The sequence below is a fragment of the Bacillus rossius genome, chromosome 5 (assembly GCF_032445375.1).
Source record: "Bacillus rossius redtenbacheri isolate Brsri chromosome 5, Brsri_v3, whole genome shotgun sequence".
Taxonomy (NCBI): Eukaryota; Metazoa; Arthropoda; class Insecta; order Phasmatodea; family Bacillidae; genus Bacillus; species Bacillus rossius.
In genome coordinates, this window is record NC_086333.1 from 17,313,508 (window position 1) to 17,331,167 (window position 17,660).

Here is a 17,660-nt window from a genome sequence, read left to right on the forward strand (position 1 = left end):
ATGTACGTTTTCCTTTATATAAATAAACTACGGATTAAAAATAATAAAAATAAAAATAATAGAAAATTACAAAAAAATTTGGCAGGTTTTAGAACTCTCTCCTTGCTCAACAACGTAGAAGTTCACAAGCTGGCAGAAGATGTTTTTGTAATGTTTCATAATTTTTTTATCTGTGATTTTGTTTATATTAAGGAAAACATTTTTTAGTTTTCTACGTGTGCTACTGGTTAATTCTGTCAATATTTTGATGGTTTTCTCCATGTGCTCGTGATTATATCGATCTCTGCATGAAAATATTTTTTTACTTAATGAAGCATGCAATTTGATTTTTGAGTTACATTTAAATTGAGATATTATGCTACAAAATTATCTAAATAAAAATTATTTTTTATCATTTGGCAATAAAAAAGAAATATAGGCCTATTACTCAGTCAAATAATATGCTTTGAGACAGCTGAGAAGCACAAGCATGCAAGAAGAACTTCCTTCTCCTTGGCGTCTAGCGAAGCCATCCATCTGTTACCGATCGTTTGTGAGCATCCCGCATTCCACATAAAAAAAAAAAAAAAATTTTACCTCAACACAATACGAGACGACATATGTTGCCAAAAATCAGTACAACCTGCAACGAATTCTTTAGCATGAGATAAATTAGCTCTCGCTGATAAAATATTTAAAAAATTATATTTAAGTAACGGTTCCAATTTAAAACGCTTAGTAAACACCTGCTATTAATCTCAGTAACTAATATGGATCCTTGTTCGGTGTCTGCCGCTGTATAGAAAGGATACAGGTGTAAGTCTTATAGCAAGTAATTTTTTTAAGAAAGAATGGTAGACAACACGAGAAGAATGACTGTGTTAAAAATTCACTACGCAATAATTATGTTAAGAAGTGTTCGACGTATCATGTCGTTTAAGCGAAGAGAGAGCATAAAAATACATAATAAAACTTGTAACGCTAAGCCTGCTTACAAGCTTGAGGACAACAATGTATCTAGTAATCTAAAGAAGAGTGTTCTGCATTACATCAATAATTTTACTTGTCTTGAACGAGATTATGTTCATGGCTCTACCGATCTCGATAAACAATTTAAATTGAAGGACGTTGATGATTTATGAAATAATGATGATAATGGAAGAATTCTTAACATGAAAAGTGAGAATACATTCAATCCAAATTCAAGTGGAACCTCCGTGCTTTGTAAAAATGGCGGACTCTTGAAAAGGAAGCTTGAAGACGATGAAGAAGCTTCCACATCAAAGATTTCGAATTCTTGTAGTAATCCAGGTGAAGACATTTCTTCTACAATGGTGTCGAAAGTGTCTGAGGCTGGTGACAAAACCAACGACTGTGCTTCAAAAGCTGTGATGAAGTCTTGAGAACAAAACGGTGGAAACATCGTGATACAATAAATAATTCTGATCAAGCTTATGATGAACACTGGGAAGATAGTGATAGCAGAAGAGATTGATTATATGTCATGGGAAGATCATACATATTAGCTGATCACCTGAGACTGTTGGGAAGAACTTCGGGAAGCTGGCTGCATAGAATAATAACTTTTGTAACTTTCACGTGTATAATATTGAAGAAAAATATCCATTATTTAGATTTATAAAAAAATGTATGTTTTATTTCTTGTAAACTTAATTCTAACTCGCCTTAATATTTTGTAAGAGTTTTAAACCATAGGGAAAAAATGTCCGCTGGCGCTAATGAGCAGCACAGCCATCTGCCTCAACATTAAGGCTGTTGTTATGCTATGCATTTATACTATGCAGTTTAACCCAAGTAGTAGACCGTTTCTACACTCTGGTTTATTCCTGAAAAAATAAACATGTTCAGTTTCTATCAATTTACTTACTGTATTGTCTAAGATCTCGTAATACAGCTACTTCTTCGTTTATTTTGCTTCCAAATGTGCCTTCTCTTCAATGATTGTGGCTCTAATTGTGCTTCATTCCGTTGCAACGGGAATTAGTACAACTGCATTTGGTTTGGCTCTGATAGGTTCGTCTTCACCTAAATGAAATCCTTGCATGTATTGTAATATATAGTTATCATTTTCCCATGATGAGCGAAGACATGTAGAGGAGTAAATATATGAATAATCCATCCCGTATGTAGTTTCACTGAGCTAAGTGACAGGTTTGGTTTAAGTGAATTGATAATTTGAGATGGCACGTGAAAAAGTGTGTAGGGTAAAGAGCGGGTGGCTACTGGGGAACTACCTACAGACATTTTGACTCCTCTGTTCAGCACACAAGCAGTTATTCAGCAACCGATTGCGATGACGCCTGGACATGAGTCAAAACCCAAGACTGTGCTCAGTGCATTACAGGGAAATGATAGTGATTCTATCTAGCTAATTACGTATTTTGTTACGCAATTTCGCACTGCGTAACTATAAGACTACCAGACAGCGCCCCTGTCCTTCTGATGGATACCAAACGCAGCACAGGGGCGCGCTACGTTCGATTCCTGCGCGCCGGCCGGCAATGCATCGGGGCCGCTCGGGCCGCTTCGACTCCTCCCGGCTTCGCGGGCTTCGTCCGGAACTACCAACGTGACGTTCTTCCGCCGCGGGTATCCAGACTGTTCCTCGGTCGGGCCCCGGCGGACTATAAATACGGGCCCAGCCAGCGCTGTCAGTCTCTGACTCGCCCGGCTGCGTGAACAAGCGGTGACGATCTCCTCCGTCACGCTGCCCGTGGACGTGCCGACCACTTCAGCAGGGACATACGGTAAGAGACGCCGTCAGAAACTACGTCTGTCAGAAACTAAGTCCGTAAAGGACTTTGAAATAATTTTCAGCATAGTAGAAAAAAACGCAAGTCCACAAGGGACTTAGAATAATGCCAAGCAGAAATAGTTTTCGCAGAGTGAGGAAATAGAAGTTTGCCTCGTCTGTAGAATAAAGGGAATTGTCTCGTGAAGGTCACGGGGCATGGAAGTGTTTGACTGGAGCTGATAGTAATACGGCAGTGGGGCAGTGTGGCAAGTGTCGGAGGAGAGGTCGGGTCATTCGCACAACGTAAAGTATACCAACCAGCAGTACATTGATGAGTAGCGTGACGTAACAAACTGACACGTCCGCAAAAAATGTAGCCTTTACGTAACTGGATTCGACTGAACAGTTTTATGAGTTCCCGAACAGTGCAGGACAATGTTACGACCATTCCTGTACACATCTACTTCGTAGAACGACTGACGGGGCGAGTCCACAAAACGTCGCCAACTCCGCGGCAGGCGGCAATCCAGAACCTCCCTGCCCGTTCAATTGGTGTAACGGGCGCGCTACCAGCAGAGTTATCTGCTGTGATCTCCCGGAGGCAGCTACAGACCAAGGCGAGTAGCAATAAAGACTACTCGCCGCAATATTGGCGGGGCACCACGGACTACCGCTGTCACTACTCAGGAGACATTTCAATACAACTCGCTGACTATAACTAAACGTGTGTGTAAGAACATAAACATTTTAGTGTCATCAATTTGCAACTTGAGACTTACACCAGAACACTATTTGATAATTTTAAAGTAAATAAGACCACAGTGAGAGAGTATGTATTTAGAGTTTAATCGATATTTTTTTATAAAATGTGTAACCAAGTTAAACTGTGCTATAAGCGATTTCATGTCATGTCTCCTGGATTATATTCTTTAACATTTTTTATTCTCTGACGGTAAATTGATATCGTTTCGCAAAGTTAAATTCTTGTTAGTGCAGATAATTAACGTAATATTTAAATATGCTAACAACCTAATAAGTTGACGTACATATTTGCTACAAGTAAAATTTCGATTGCTTTTTGCTTTATAAAAAGGCAGTAATTAAATGTGTGTAATTTATATCAGTGTTCCAATATAGTTAAGTGTGTAATTCTGTTCACAGACACCCTGGACACTTGTGGTAGTCATCAAAATAATAACTCAGAAGTTTATCAAGTCTGATCATTCGTGTATTGCAGGTTGTGATGTTGTTACAAGTTTTGTCAATAAAGAAAACTTTTGTTTCACGAACTTTGGAACCACTTTCTGAGATTCTAACCCTTGTCCTCCCGCCCTTCCGGACAGGAGGTAACAATTTAATGAAGTGTTCTAAGACTTCTATTATCTAATTACATTAAATCAAAAGATATTTGTACTTTTCTTGATGATATCAAGTAAAACCTAATCTAATAGCTTTCAGATTAAGTAGCAATGTAGGAATCATCAAAATACAACTTGTGAGGGGACCATATATATCGTAAACAATATCCAATCGAGGACCAAGTAAACAAGGTGTTCTTTTAAGATTAGAAATATTGTTCTTCATTTATCACATGATGAAGAAGAGTCCGTAAATCCCAGTATTGAGAAATTTTGCTAGGAAGGTAAAGACTATTTCAGCAAGAAATCTGGTTCGATCTTGTCTTCAGTAAACCGATGGTAGCTGAGAATATGCCAGTTTAAGACAATGCAGAATTAAATAGTTATTAGATTGTTAAATTTCGCAAGTGTATATGTAGTCAATTATTATTTATGTAATAAATTTTTATTTATAGAAATTTATTGTTTTAACCTCGTAATTTTATATTTTAAAAAATGAATAATTTCAATCTGGCATTCATCAGGAATTTGACCAAGTACTAGAAACGATCGAGTTAATAACATATTAAAGAGTAAATACTTTTTATGGTATTTATAATTTTTCCCAAATTTCTAGGATAAAAATTATTGATTGCCACGATGGTCGAAAGATGGCGGATGCCACGAGGTCCTGGTAATAAATGCTAGTACATCTTAGCGGGTAAACAATAATAAAAAATGGAGACAGCCATCTCTAGCAGCCAGAAATAAGATGGTGGGTCCAAGATGTCCGTCATAATATCATACAGGCTGACGTAATATCTGCCTCGGCAAAGGTGTTAAGGGAGTCAGTGTGTTGGTAGCGGAAGTAGTAGTTGGTAGTGTGTTGGCGGAGGAAGGACCATCGCCATTTTTTTTTAAATTATTGCGTCACCTGGTTAGAACCGAGGACTTCATGCGTTTGAAATTTTTTGTTAAAATTTAATTTAAATTTTTATTAAATACTACTTATGAATTTTTTTAATGTTACCCAATGTTACCTATATGTAAATATTACGGGTTTTTAATATGGCTGAAAAGACATCACAATTGAAAAGGACAGACATGACGTCATAATTAAAAAAGGCGGAAAGTTATATAAAAAATATTGCGGACGTGAAGTCATCATTTTAAAGGAAGTACTAAAAATGGCGGCTGAGGTTTAGATCAAAGTCAAAATTCAAAGTCAATGTCATCTAAGATGGCAGATATAATGTCACAATTCATAATGACGGTTAACACTTCAGTTCCTCTCTGGGAACCCAGCGCCAGTTCCTACATTTATATACTCCTCCCTTGACAAAACAGAAAATCAGGTGTGCTGATCTCACCAAAACCTTACTTATGAGTTTATTTATCCATAAACGTATATTTAAGTCGTTTCTCTATTTTAGCATTTCGTCACGCTTCTTGATTCCATCTGCACCGACAATGCTATTCTATTAAACACTGTATATTTGAACACTTGGAAATATATGCATGTACTTTATCCAACAAAAACGAAAAGTAGTTAAAAATAGTAGTATTTACAATAAGTTCTGTGACTTATATGAAATTGCCCGCAATCAATGTCTGCCTCTCTCACACAAACTCGCCTTAATATTTTGTAAGAGTTTTAACACCATAGGGAAAAAATGTCCGCTGGCGCTAATGAGCAGCACAGCCATCTGCCTCAACATTAAGGCTGCTGTTATGCTATGCATTTATACTATGCAGTTTAACCCAAGTAGTAGCCCGTTTATACTCTCTGGTTTATTCCTGAAAAAATGAACATATTCAGTTTCTATTAATTTACTTACTGTATTATTGAGAGAACTGCATTATACACTGAAATAAAAGCGGTCGAAAGAATATTGATCCGAAAAATGCTTCAGAAGTTGTAGCTGCAAAGGCAGAAACATATAGTGTGACACCAGCCTTACAGTACGCACATACCGAAATGGGCTGGAAATGAACATGACTCTTCCAATTGATATCAAAATTTAATTTGAACTAGTGTGATGGAGGCCGCAACTCTAGTGAAGGGCTGGCAAATGACAGCTGTCTTCACCACACCCTTCGCTTGTCTTGCTGCTTCTCCCATACCAACTACATTAGCCGAACCCATGCATGTAAATGAGAATTAAGATAAGACTAATGAAATTAAGCCACTGTAGAGCTTTTTTCTATGAAACCACCTACAATGGATCAATCTTCAGCTGAACGAAGAATAAAAGTTAAACACACATTTTGCATTACTGAGTGTGTACTGTTGTACAATGGAACACTTTTTTGATTCTATTTTTTTAAAATTTTTATTACACTTTTTTGTACCGAAAAAATATTTGTTATAACTATTTAAGATCCTTTAACAACTTTCTATTTGAATTTATATGTTTCACGCCTCTGTTTAAGAAATAAATTCTATATAATGTCATGCAAAGTGTTGCATGGTACAACATAATCATGTACCACGGAACACACCCTCTTGTACCTTGAAACACAGGGGAAATAGTTTTAAAATATAAGTAGAAAATACAGTTTTAAGTTCTACAAGTACAGTTGTGATTTTTAAATCTATTATGCATTATTTACAATAATATTAAGGTACATGCATAACATACACAAACTACATGGTTCAATTTGTAAAGTTATGCCATCGTCACTTATTTTTTTCGTTTAAAATAAAGTTTTTTTTATCCTTTGCAAAAGTCAAAAAGGTAGGTTTTCCACAGAAAGGTACCGGTATCAGCGCATAGTTCATGTGCCCATCGTTTGCAAGATGTGCATCGAATCCAATGTTCACTTGACGCATCCTCTTTAAAAGTTCCATTACAAAAAATGAAAGCCTCTTCTTCACTGCTATCAGTTTCAATGAAGGTGACAGCTTCGTCTTCTTCTTCAGATGATGAAGCCTGCAGAAGCTCTTTCTGAATCAAACTTTTTTTCTTTCGCTGGTCTAATTTTTTAGGTTTATCTTTTTTAGCATTCACATTTTTTGAATTTGCATTAAGATTATGTTTTCTTTTAACTCTGACTCTCTTTTCTTTATTCATTTTTATTTCAAGCTTTACCGGGGAATCAATCGCAACCAATGTCCTTCCTTGTTTTCTTCCTTTCTTTAAAGATTTCCTTGCCTTGGCCTTGGGATATGGTATGACGTCTTCTGGCAATAGGTCCATGCTTTGGCTTACCCCTTTACTAGTGCTGGGTAAAGACTCTGTAGGCTCAACTACCAGAACAGATAAACCTGGAGCAGTCAGTTCACTTTCGTCAGTTGGTATGCTTTCCTGTAAGCCTACTGAAATATCTGATGCTGCGTTGTTTGGCCCATCATTGGCTTGGCTTACAGTTACTTCACAAGAAGGTATAACTGAAGTTATGTCAGGCCTATCTGTGACATATGAGGGTAAGAAGTCTTCGTCACGAAAAATTTCCCTATCAAAAGGAAAAATTCCAGCTATCCTAAATACACTCATAATATTTTTAGGGGTGAAAGCACGTGGAAATGCTTTACCCATAACTTCTCCTACCACATAGATATTGAAAGTTTGACCTGGATGGTTGACAAGCCACGCACTTACTAAGTGACTGTAACAAGACTTAAAAGACCCATACACTGATAAGTCAAGGGGCTGTAATTGGTGTGAGGTATGCGGGGGGAATGTTACGATTATCAACCCATTGTTAGATGCCATGTCAAGAGCTTTAATGCTCAAATGAGTCTCATGATTTTCCATGAATAACAGAACACGTTCTTCCTTGGAGGGCTTCACAAATATAATAAAATGCACTAAAAATTGTAAAAATATATCTTCGTTGGACCATCCAGAGATTACAGCAGCACCAACTGACCCGGGTGGAGCACCATACAACATTCTGTCCTTGAAATTCACTCGAGGCAAAACCAACATTGGCGGTATGAAGTTACCACTAGCACTGATTTCTGTGATGAGTGTGACAAGGTTACCACGTTCTGCAGCAATTGCACTTCCGACCTGCCTTATTCCTTTTGGAGCTACAATTTTCCCTGGAGACTGTAGACATTCCTGTATCGTCACAATTCCAAATGCGGTCGGGTGAAATGGGCCCAAAGCGATTGTGAACGCTTTCAACATTATCGAAAAAAGCATCAACATTATGTTTGTTGAAGCTTGTAGCTCTGCTAAGACTTGTGGGCCTCGGGGTCCTAATAGATAGGTCACTGTGACGCTTCATGAATCCCCTCATCCATTCTTCTCCAGCTAGTTGCTGCTCATCCCAATTCTGAGGATATTTTATGTCATTCGCACAGGCAAACTTGTATGCTAACTCTCGCACACCCTTTTTTAGATAAACCATAGTTCATTTTTGCTACTTTTTAAATGTAATTTAGCAAAGCATTTTCTTCAGCATCATAAAATATTTTTCTTATGTCAAGGTTAGTTTTGTAATGAAAAATTTCACTCTCAGAATTACGAAATTGCGAAATTTGTCTTGACAAAGTAGCCAATTTAACATTGAATACTTTGCAGGTTTGTCTAACAGATATTTTCGTTTCAGGAGGTGCCAAAACAGCTTCTACAGCCTTTTTCATAGCAGCTGGATCAACTAGGGCCCTCTTAATGCCACATTTACTTCTTGGCATAGCGATCTGTAATAAATAAACATAGCATCATGTACCTTGGAACATGTTCAAAGGTACAAGATGATGCGTGTGCCGAGGTACAAGAGGTAGCGAAAATTAACAAACATGGCGCCCTTAACCAGTGGTTAGATGAAAACTTTGATTACTACATATGAATCTACTAACCACAAGTTCAGCAAAATATTCTAAGTTTTGATGTTTTCAAACACATATTTGTTTCCGTTAAAAAAATTAGAAGAACTACGCATGAAATATTTACTTTCGAAACTTCAAAAATTGTTTCATTACAAAATCGCACAATTCCCAGTAAGACGAGACAGAACTGTCGTCAGAGACACCTAGCGTCATTCTTCACAACCAAGTGATGGATTGAGCCCGCTAGGTGGCATCACTTCTCAAATCCACCAATGTTCCAAGGTACCCTATGCTCTAGGTACAACAGTCTCCCCTATATAACATCATCAAAGAGATTTCACAATTTATTTTAAGTCCACTATCACAATGATATAAAAATAGCTATAAAGTTCAAAAGTATTGCTTTCCAACAAAGCCAAACAAAATAAAATTGAATGGTATGCATTTGAGATATTTGCTTTCAAATACGTATTAGTAAAATTTAAAAGTATTGATTTTTGGGCATCTTTTAAAAATAATATTGAAGAGCATAATATGTTTTCCAGAGCCTTGTTACTACAGACTGGTTTAGTAACGTAGGCAGGTGATTTATAAAATTTCCAAATGTCAATTCCTGAAAAAGAGTATTTAATGAAAAAATAGTAGGGTTGTGCGAATGTTCGGTATACCGATACCGAAATCGAAATTTTGCTACTTTCATTTTCGATTTCGGTAAGAATTTCATCTGTCGAAGTTCGTTTTTAGCGAAATATTTCGAGCCAAACGAAAGTTCAATAGCTTACCGAAGTTCGTTTGTTCTAGTTGAAAAAGAAATCGTAATTTAATAAAAATGTACAGTATAATACCGGTACAATAACGTTTCTTATTATAACGTATATTTCACTTAACGAATTTTTTTTAAGTCCCCGCCAAAAATCGTATCTTCGCCATGCAAAACGGTTTAAGTTTAAAGTATCATTTTCACTATAACGTATAAATTCTACTAGTAGCGTGGCATTACTACACCAAAATTTACTTAAACTGGTAAATAAATTTCCAGCTAAATGATTAATGTAGTGGAACAAAGATACACAAATACCACCGCAACGTATTTTCTAACCTCTAAATTCTCAAAACAAAGTTAACAAACAGTTGCGCGCACAACCATAGATTATACCGTACGTAGTATGCGACGTGAGCAACACAACACCATTCGATACATCGAAAGACGGAGGTTTGAGAGAAGTATTAATTATTTAGACAAAAGTGTTACGCTACGCTAAAAATACTGTTTGATGTCTGTGCCGGGATTGTTTATTGTTATTGTTGAGTTTATTTTCAGGTTACGTTATTTAGACACCGCATTGTATTTGTGCTACGATATGAATGATCCTGGAGATAAAAAGAAACGAAAGCAATTCACGCTTAAGGAAAAAGTGGATATACCTACTCAGAGAACTAGACACGGGGAAAAAAGCAAGTCGCAGTTGCGAATACATATGGCATTGCGGCTCTCCTGTAGCTATTTTTTATATATTTTTTTTTTCTCTTTGTAAAGATATGTATGCATGTTTCAGTGCTAAGTACAAAAACTTGAGGTACCTGTAAGTACTTAGCACTGAGATTCTACTGTAATGTCTTTATATGATTTGCTTGTTATTACTAATAATGTAATAACATATGCAAATCATATAAAGACATTAATTAGAAAAAAGATTTCCATTAAGATTAATTTACGTGGTGATGAAAAAAACTCACGTTAATGAAAATACGGTAAAATCATAATTTGAACAAACATGGCAGATAAAGTAAACAAAATTCAACCGTGATTACAGTAGGTCTAGGTATCAAAACTAAATCATGCAATATTTGAAAAATTACCTGATTCATTTGCTTTCAAACAGTAGTGTAGGTACTATATTCGTGAAACATACATTCCAGAACTGTTAGTACACTATTTAGTATTTACCGTATACACATAAACAAAGAACGTACCTACTTTTATTCGCGCACAGCCAAACAAAAACATTGTCGTCTGCTTTATTTAAATTTTACATACTCTGACTGGCATATATAATCCTCATAATATACAGCCAATTAGACAAAAAGGTCAACAAGTCACTGCATGTAATGACCACTTGGCAGCAACCATTTGTTATGTTTTGACCATGTCCCTTGCCTAGTTTACAGCTTCCTGAGCTAGCCATGTGTGACAGTGGTGCAAAATGGCGGCCGTTCCGCAGTATTCACGTATTTTTTCATCAGTACCATGCACGTGATAAATATATTATCATAGACTGCGACATTACGACTGTAAAGGAAATAGTCTGTGCGCTGAAAGATCTGGATTGATTCTTGAAATTTACGAGTGACATGGGGCTGTGTTGTGTGGTCTAGGGCGGATGTTGATTTTATTAAATAGTAATATTTATATATACATCAAAAGGTACCAAAATGATTTATGTAATAGAATTTATTACTGAAGAGCAAATTTTGGGGCACTTTTTTTCTTTATTAATTAAAAAATTTCGCTTAACTTTCGTTAAGAATATATTTATCTCATAGAAAAATTCATTTTCGTTTCACTTTCGCGAAACTTGATAAATTTTCTTTCACTTTCATTTCGTGTGGATAAAGTCACTTTCGCACATCCCTAAAAAATAGGTAGTCATATTGTGATAAAATGTTATGTTGAAAATAGTTTTCGGAATTTTCAGAGACAACTTTAAAAAAATCTACAAAAACCAGCTTACAAAACAAGGCATTTCTGTATTTTTCGAAAAAAAAAGTTGATCAAGAATGCCAAAATTCCGCTTGTTGAGTTGCTTAAGTTCACACCCGTAGGACATCAAACTTGACCGATATTTACGTGCGTCACTTCGGTGATGCCAACACTCATCCTGACACTGGGCTCTGGTGCCGTTATCACTTCAGTTAGGCCATTAATATTTCGCATAACTGGCTTTAAGGCATCTGAAAGCATTGTGTCAATGACGGTATAAACCAAAACAAATAAGGTTGAGCTAAAGACATTTGGTGGGTTGACATGGAACTGACTCTATAAGAAGGCTTTTATTAGAATGTTTTCTTTAACTTTAGTAACATAGGACCTAAATATAATTGATCATCTAACGGTGGAATTACACAATAAGTAGTTGCTTACCAATAAATATGTTAGGATTTTAAGTGCAGTTATTTGCGTACATATGCAATTTAAATTTATGTAATGGTCTCCAATCTCAAACTTATATAATTAAACTAAGAATATGTAAGCATTAATAAATTATTTTTGGTTTATTGCGAAGTACATTAATAATGAATGATTTATTTTTGGAACCTAATTAAAACAGATTTTCTTAGTTTTCTTTGTGGTATGATAAAAAAACACATGTCATTAAAAAATAAAACCCACTAAATTTTATTGAGATTAACAGATTTCAGAATTTAATAACTTACGTAAATAACATACATAAATTAAAAAAATATATTTAATCAATGAAAAATCATTTAAATTCCTTGTGATTATTTATTTGTACTAAAATATTGCCTAAACTATTCAATTCTTTGATATATACTAAAAGTACTAGCTTATTTCTACTTCAGAAAAGTTTTATGACGACAGATAAACAAACTAATAAGACATACATGTAAATACTTTCATTAAACTAAAATAAAGGTTAAACTCGTTGATTTTTATCAAAATTCAAATACAAGAAAAAGGTGAATTCAATACAAGTTGTAGTTCTTTAGTGGTTGCGAAAAGATATTAAAAAATACCTTTAAATAATGCACTTTGAAACATAATTAGTATCAAAATACAACAGGTAAGATATTCTGTTCTTTAAATATGTGTTGCCAATGGGAAAAAATACTAATTGAAAAGTGTGGAACATTTGCTACGCAGAGCGTTTCTTCATGGTGAAAAACCTAAACTAGTAATTAAAAAAAATAGTTTAAAAATCAAATAAAAAATGGCAAGGTTAGTTAATATCAAAAGGTATCCAATTTTTCTTCAAAGCGAAACTAGCTTTATATTTTGCTTTAAATTTCAACTTTTATTTATAAGTCTCCGTTAACTACAGGTGAAAAATTCTGTACTTTAATGCGCGTGAATAATCTTCACCTTATTTGTATGGCTTGTATATTATAATAATGTGAATTGTGCTGGTATGTTCGATGCCAAAGTACACAGTTTGACCACGGACACTTGCAGCCATGTTGGTCGGTGTCTCGGTGCCGGAGGTAGCGTGAGGTAGCGGGAGGTGGCGGGAGGTAGCGGGAGGTAGCGTGAGGTAGCGGGTGGTGGCGGGTGCTGGCGGGAGGTGGCGGGAGGTAGGGTGAGGTAGCGGGTGGTGGCGGGAGGTGGCGGGAGGTAGCGTGAGTTGGCGGGTGGTGGCGGGATGGGGTGGGAGGTGGCGGGAGGTGGCGGGAGGTAGCGTGAGGTAGCGGGCGGTGGCGGGAGGTGGCGGGAGGAGGCGGGAGGTGGCGGGAGGTGGCGGGTGGTGGCGGGAGGTGGCGTGAGGTGGCGGGAGGTGACCTGAGGTGGCGGGTAGTGGCGGGAGGTGGCGGGAGGTGGCATGAGGTGGCGGGAGGTGGCGGGAGGTGGCTGGAGATGGCGGGAGGTGGCGGGAGGTGGCGGGAGGTGGCGGGAGGTGGCGGGAGGTGGCGGGAGGTGGCGGGTGGTGGCGGGAGGTGGCGGGAGGTATCGTGAGGTGGCGGGAGGTGGTGGGAGGTGGCGGGAGGTAGCGTGAGGTAGCGGGAGGTGGCGGGAGTTAGCGGGAGGTAGCATGAGGTGGCGGGTGGTGGCGCGAGGTGGCGGGTGGTGGCGGGAGGTAGCGGGAGGTAGCGGGAGGTGGCGGGAGATAGCGGGAGGTAGCGGGAGGTAGCGTGAGGTGGCGGGAGGTGGCGGGAGGTGGTGGGAGTTAGCGGGAGGTAGCATGAGGTGGCGGGAGGTTGCGGGAGGTGGCGGGTGGTGGCGGGAGGTAGCGGGAGGTAGCGGGAGGCGGCCGGCTAGCACGACACCTGCCTGAAGGCCATGACCCACATCTCGAACATGGCCTGGTAGTCGGTGGGGTTCACGGACACTTGCAGCCATGTTGGTCGGTGTCTCGGGAGGCGGCCGGCTAGCACGCGACCTGCCTGAAGGCCATGACCCACATCTCGAACATAGCCTGGTAGTCGGCGGGGTGCACGGCTACTCGCCGCTGCAGGTCGCACACGTACTCGTGCTGCCGCCACTCGCCGCCGCGCCACCACTTCTCGGCGAGGAAGCCCTCCACGTGCGTGACGCCCGCGCGCACGCGGCGCGCCAGGAAGGCCGTGAAGAACAGGTCCTCGACCCTGAAGAAGGCCGAGGCGAGCGCGGCGGCGTGCAGGTCGCTCGCCAGGTCGCCGGTGAAGATGAAGGCTCCGCCCTGCAGATAGGGCGGGTAGCGGCCGCTAGGGAAAGCCACCTCGGGGACGAAGAACTTGCTGTCCGGGTGTCGGATGGGCTTGTTGTCCTCCATGAGCTGGCCAAACATGGCGCGCGAGGCGGAGCTGACTCGGGGCAGCTCCAGCAGCCGCAGCAGCCGCGGCACGTTGAGGAACACGTCGTCGTCCACCTTGAGCACGAAGCGCGCGCGCGGACACTCGCGCGCCACCCACTCGGCCGTGGCGACCGCCTTCAGCGTCAGGTTGTCGAAGGAATCCACGTTCCGCGAGGCGACCACGTCGCCGTACAGCTGCGCCTCCGCGGCCACGTCGTGCGACGACGCGTGGTCGCGCGCGCGCCCCACGAGGAACACCAGCGCCACGTCGCGGGCCAGGGACGCCGTGCCCCAGGTGAGGCGCACCGCGTCGCGCGCCTCGCGCCGCGACCGCTCCGAGTGCACGACCACGAGCAGGCGCGGGTCGCGGGCCGCGCAGGCCCCCGAGCTCAGGTCGAAGCCCGCGTCGTACAGCGGCGCCAGCGGCGGGCCCTCGTAGTCGTACGAGGCGTCGCCGGCGCGCCGGCCCGCGACGAGGCAGCTCAGCAGCACCGCTGTGCGCACCCACGTGCCCGCCATGTCGCTGCTCACTCGCTCCTCTGGCACAGCCCGCCGACAGTGCCACGACACGCGTATCACACTGACAGATCCAGGCTCGTCTGCAACCTGTTATCTCAACAACGAACTGTTCCTATCTTGTAGCCACGTCCGATAGCAGTTTTCGATTACTGATAGTGAATTTACGTCAGCCTGCTCTGAACTCTAAGCCAGGAGTAAAACTACACAATTTTTTTAAAACAATTATTTTATTTAGTATTCGCTGATAAAATGTTTCTTAGATCAACAATTAAACATTTTAAAAGGGACTCGATTGGGCAAAGGCATGCACACACCTATTAGAACTAAATCTGTGTTAAGATTTAATGTATAGAAAGCTATCAAAAACCCATTTTAAAGTTGTACCAACAGTTTTAATACATACCTATACAACCACAATAACCATATCAAGACTTTTATAACGATTTTAAACGCACCACATTAGTCAACTGTTTTTGTAAAATTTAATGGAAAATTTGCTGTGTAAACCGCAAATTCAATATTAATTTTTAATTTAACGTGGCACCTGAAACTATGTATATATTAAATATGTCAACAAAACCAACATTATTCCTTGTAAGCCTAAATTATAAAACATGTCAACTTATATATTTTTATCTCTTTTAGAATTGTCTACAAACTGTTTTTACGACAATGTTAAAAGTTAAATATTTACTTCACTATAGTTATTTATGAGAGTTTTAAATGTCTTTCACCTCCTTCACGATAGAAAACTGATGTTTGTAGGCCGTAATAGAACGCAGGTCAAAGAGGTGTATAATAGACTATCACACCAGTTTCATCCAAAATAGGTTTCAGGGTTGTAGTTTCGTTGTGTTGTACCTTATGATGTAATGAACAAACATGCTGATACTACCAGTAATTACTATGCCTAGATAAATAAATACACGTCTATTAATGATTTTTTATGATCACAGAAGTTCGTATACAAGATCTCTACATCTCCAGTAAATGTTTTTTTACGTAATAATTTAGGTCTCACTGTTTTAATATGTAATTAACCAAAAATTATACTTAAGATATTTTATATTATTGTTAAATTTATTTAAATTTTTTTATAATTAAATATTAACAATATATGTAAGTAATAATTATAATTTTATTTGCGTTTTTTTTTTTTTTTCACTCATTAAAGCTTAACACCAGTTGCTATTTGCCGAAAATGTCAGGCATAAACTTGCATTGCTTATTTTAATATGACCTGTAAATACTAGCTAATAACCAGCGGCATCGCTTGCGTGATATTTTAATATTGCCAAAATCTGACCATTGAAAGAATTGTATGTGATTGATTTCAAATAGTTTTACTAAATAAATAGACAAAATAAATTGTCAAGTGCATAAAAAAAATTCTATTTTATAAGAAAAGGTTTCAGAATGATAATTTCTTAAGTGAATATGTGTAGCCCTTTTTTATTTTATAGAATTTACTAAGTACCTAATTTTAAAACTTCTGTTTTGGAGTGTTCGAGGATATATTTTACCTTGACGAAATCACAGTTAACTTATTTGATTTTATGAGGTACATTAATTTAAAAAAATTGTTTTATACGAACCTATTATTTTAACTAAGATTATGCCATTATTTACACTAACTTGTTGCTTTACTATAGCTAAAGCTAAGTAGTATATAAAAGAGTCTCCTGGGCCTGGAGTCGGAGTAAATATGGAGTATGGGGTCAATGACAGACCATCATGACGTCATGGCGGCCCTCTTGGATTAGCTTGACCTTTGAACTTAACCTTGACCATGACCTTGACTGTGACCTTGACATGACCTTTCACCTCGACCTTTCAAATCAGTCACCATATTAAATTCCGCCATCTTGTCATCGAGAGTTACAATTCTCTAACAATGCACTTTTAGTAATAGTCGCAATATTTAATTCTGATCTCATGCCGGCATCTTGGGTCCCACATCACAACCACTTTAGATTCCAGCATGTCAGCCATCGGGTTTTGGTCTACTAGAGACCACCATATTGGATGACATAACGACCGTCCTTCTGGTTTCTTCTGTTATGCTGGACGCCGCCATCTTGGGAACGACATTTTTGTTTCTGCTGTTTGTTCCTAGAATGTGCCAGCATCGCTCTGTCATATGCATGTAAGGTCGAATTACGATTATCTTTTAATGCTATTGTGGTCCTTATTGACATGTTACATTAAATTTTTATACAAAATAAATTATAACCGCGATGATTCTACCCTTGACAGCGTGGACCTCTGGGTTGTAAAACATACGCCTTTGACTGCACGGCGATCGACACATTTACATGACTGAGAATGAAATAAGGTGTATATAAAAATTAAACACATATTCGGAATTGTATTTTTTTTTATTTCAAGGAATAATAGCATCACTTACTAGAGGGTGCAGCTGCCATATTTATTTTCAATACTAGCTACTAGAAGCACTAGTTATCACACATGGTCTTTAAGGGGCCTCCCTAGTAGCATCAGAAGTTAGCGGAACACTGTGTTTTTTTTAAATAATGATGGGACTTTATTAATCGACACTACGAATCTGAAAATTTTTCACCCACGAGAAGATACTACACGAATTGTGTGTATATGTTTACATTTTGTTTTTTTTTTCTATCAAGATATGAAATAAAAAATCACCAACTTGTCCAACTTTGGGGCCATTTTCTACTGCTTAGGAGAATGACAGAAAAATTACAAGTCTAGGCAAAAAGATAATTTTTTTCTGAAGAAATTCATTTATTTAAAATATATAGTCA

The 17,660-nt window shown here is 38.8% G+C and overlaps 2 protein-coding genes across 2 annotated transcripts in view; both read right to left on the reverse strand.

Annotated features, from left to right (window-relative positions):
* Positions 1-17,660, reverse strand: part of LOC134531619 (voltage-gated potassium channel subunit beta-2) — a 331,150-nt gene that overhangs the window by 198,227 nt on the left and 115,263 nt on the right. The gene's annotated exons all lie outside the window — the stretch shown is intronic.
* The window catches only part of LOC134532197 (beta-1,3-galactosyltransferase 5-like), a 41,785-nt gene continuing 38,064 nt past the window's right edge, over positions 13,940-17,660 (reverse strand). Inside the window, exon 4 of the mRNA XM_063368617.1 lies at positions 13,940-14,964. Coding sequence (XP_063224687.1) covers positions 13,954-14,964 — 1,011 coding nt within the window. The 3' untranslated portion in view covers positions 13,940-13,953. The remainder of the gene's footprint in view (positions 14,965-17,660) is intronic.